The sequence below is a fragment of the Phalaenopsis equestris genome, unplaced genomic scaffold, assembly GCF_001263595.1.
Source record: "Phalaenopsis equestris unplaced genomic scaffold, ASM126359v1 Scaffold000361, whole genome shotgun sequence".
In the NCBI taxonomy this organism is placed as follows: domain Eukaryota; kingdom Viridiplantae; phylum Streptophyta; class Magnoliopsida; order Asparagales; family Orchidaceae; genus Phalaenopsis; species Phalaenopsis equestris.
This window is the reverse complement of record NW_018164803.1, coordinates 137,878-138,789: the sequence shown is the minus strand read 5'-3', so window position 1 is coordinate 138,789 and position 912 is coordinate 137,878. Positions and strand designations below refer to the sequence as shown.

At 41.3% G+C, this 912-nt stretch overlaps 1 protein-coding gene across 1 annotated transcript in view; it reads left to right on the top strand.

Annotated features, from left to right (window-relative positions):
• The window catches only part of LOC110026278, a 13,596-nt gene that overhangs the window by 4,228 nt on the left and 8,456 nt on the right, over window positions 1-912 (top strand). The window contains exon 2 of the mRNA XM_020727161.1: window positions 81-152. Within this exon, the coding sequence (XP_020582820.1) occupies window positions 81-152 (72 nt within the window). The remainder of the gene's footprint in view (window positions 1-80; window positions 153-912) is intronic.

Below are 912 nucleotides of genomic sequence, written 5' to 3'. Positions count from 1 at the left end.
GCAATCTGATCTCTATTAGTAAGCTCACTTATGATTGTCATTGTGTTGCTCATTTTTTTCCATATGTTTGTGAATTTCAGGATTTGAAGTCGGGGAGGATGATTGGCAGTGCTGAGTTGCGTAGTGGTTTTTATTTCCTCAACAAACCCTCTGTCAGTCTAGTCTCACCCACCGGGTGTATTTCAGTATCAAGTCTGTCTTGCTTAAATTCGCTTAGTACATCTGTATTCCATTTCAGCGTTAATAATGATAGTGAAATCATGTTACTTCATTATCGTTTAGGTCATCCCAACTTTATATATCTGGGAAACTGTTTCCTCATTTATTTATAAATAAAAGTTCCACTTCTTTTAATTGCGAATTTTGTCAACTTGTCAAACACACTCGTACTTCTTTTCCTCGATTATCATACAACCCAACTCGTCCCTTTTCTCTGATCCATAGTGACGTCTGGGGTCCTCGTGAAAAAGATATTTCTGGGGCCTAATGGTTCGTGTCATTTATTGATGATCACACACGGGTGACATGGATCTATCTCATGCGTGATAAATCTGAGGTAGGACCAATATTTCGTGCATTCTATCAAATGATACTCACTCAATTTGACATAAAAATGCAGACTCTCAAAACAAATAATGCATGAGATTTTTTCAACAACTCCTTAGGAACTTTTCTTACTCAACATGACATCCTTCACCTTAGCACGTGTGTTGATACTCTCCAACAAAATGGGTTGCTGAGCGGAACCAAGCGGAAAAATCGCCACTTGTTGGAGGCAGTCCGCTGTCTCATGTTTACCACATCGGTCCTTAAATGTATCTGCGTTGCGTCGGGCTTCTCCCACGATCTCTTGCATCGGACCTTCCCGCGTCGCATTGGGCTTCTCCTGCGATCGGGATCTCCCGCGCTCTT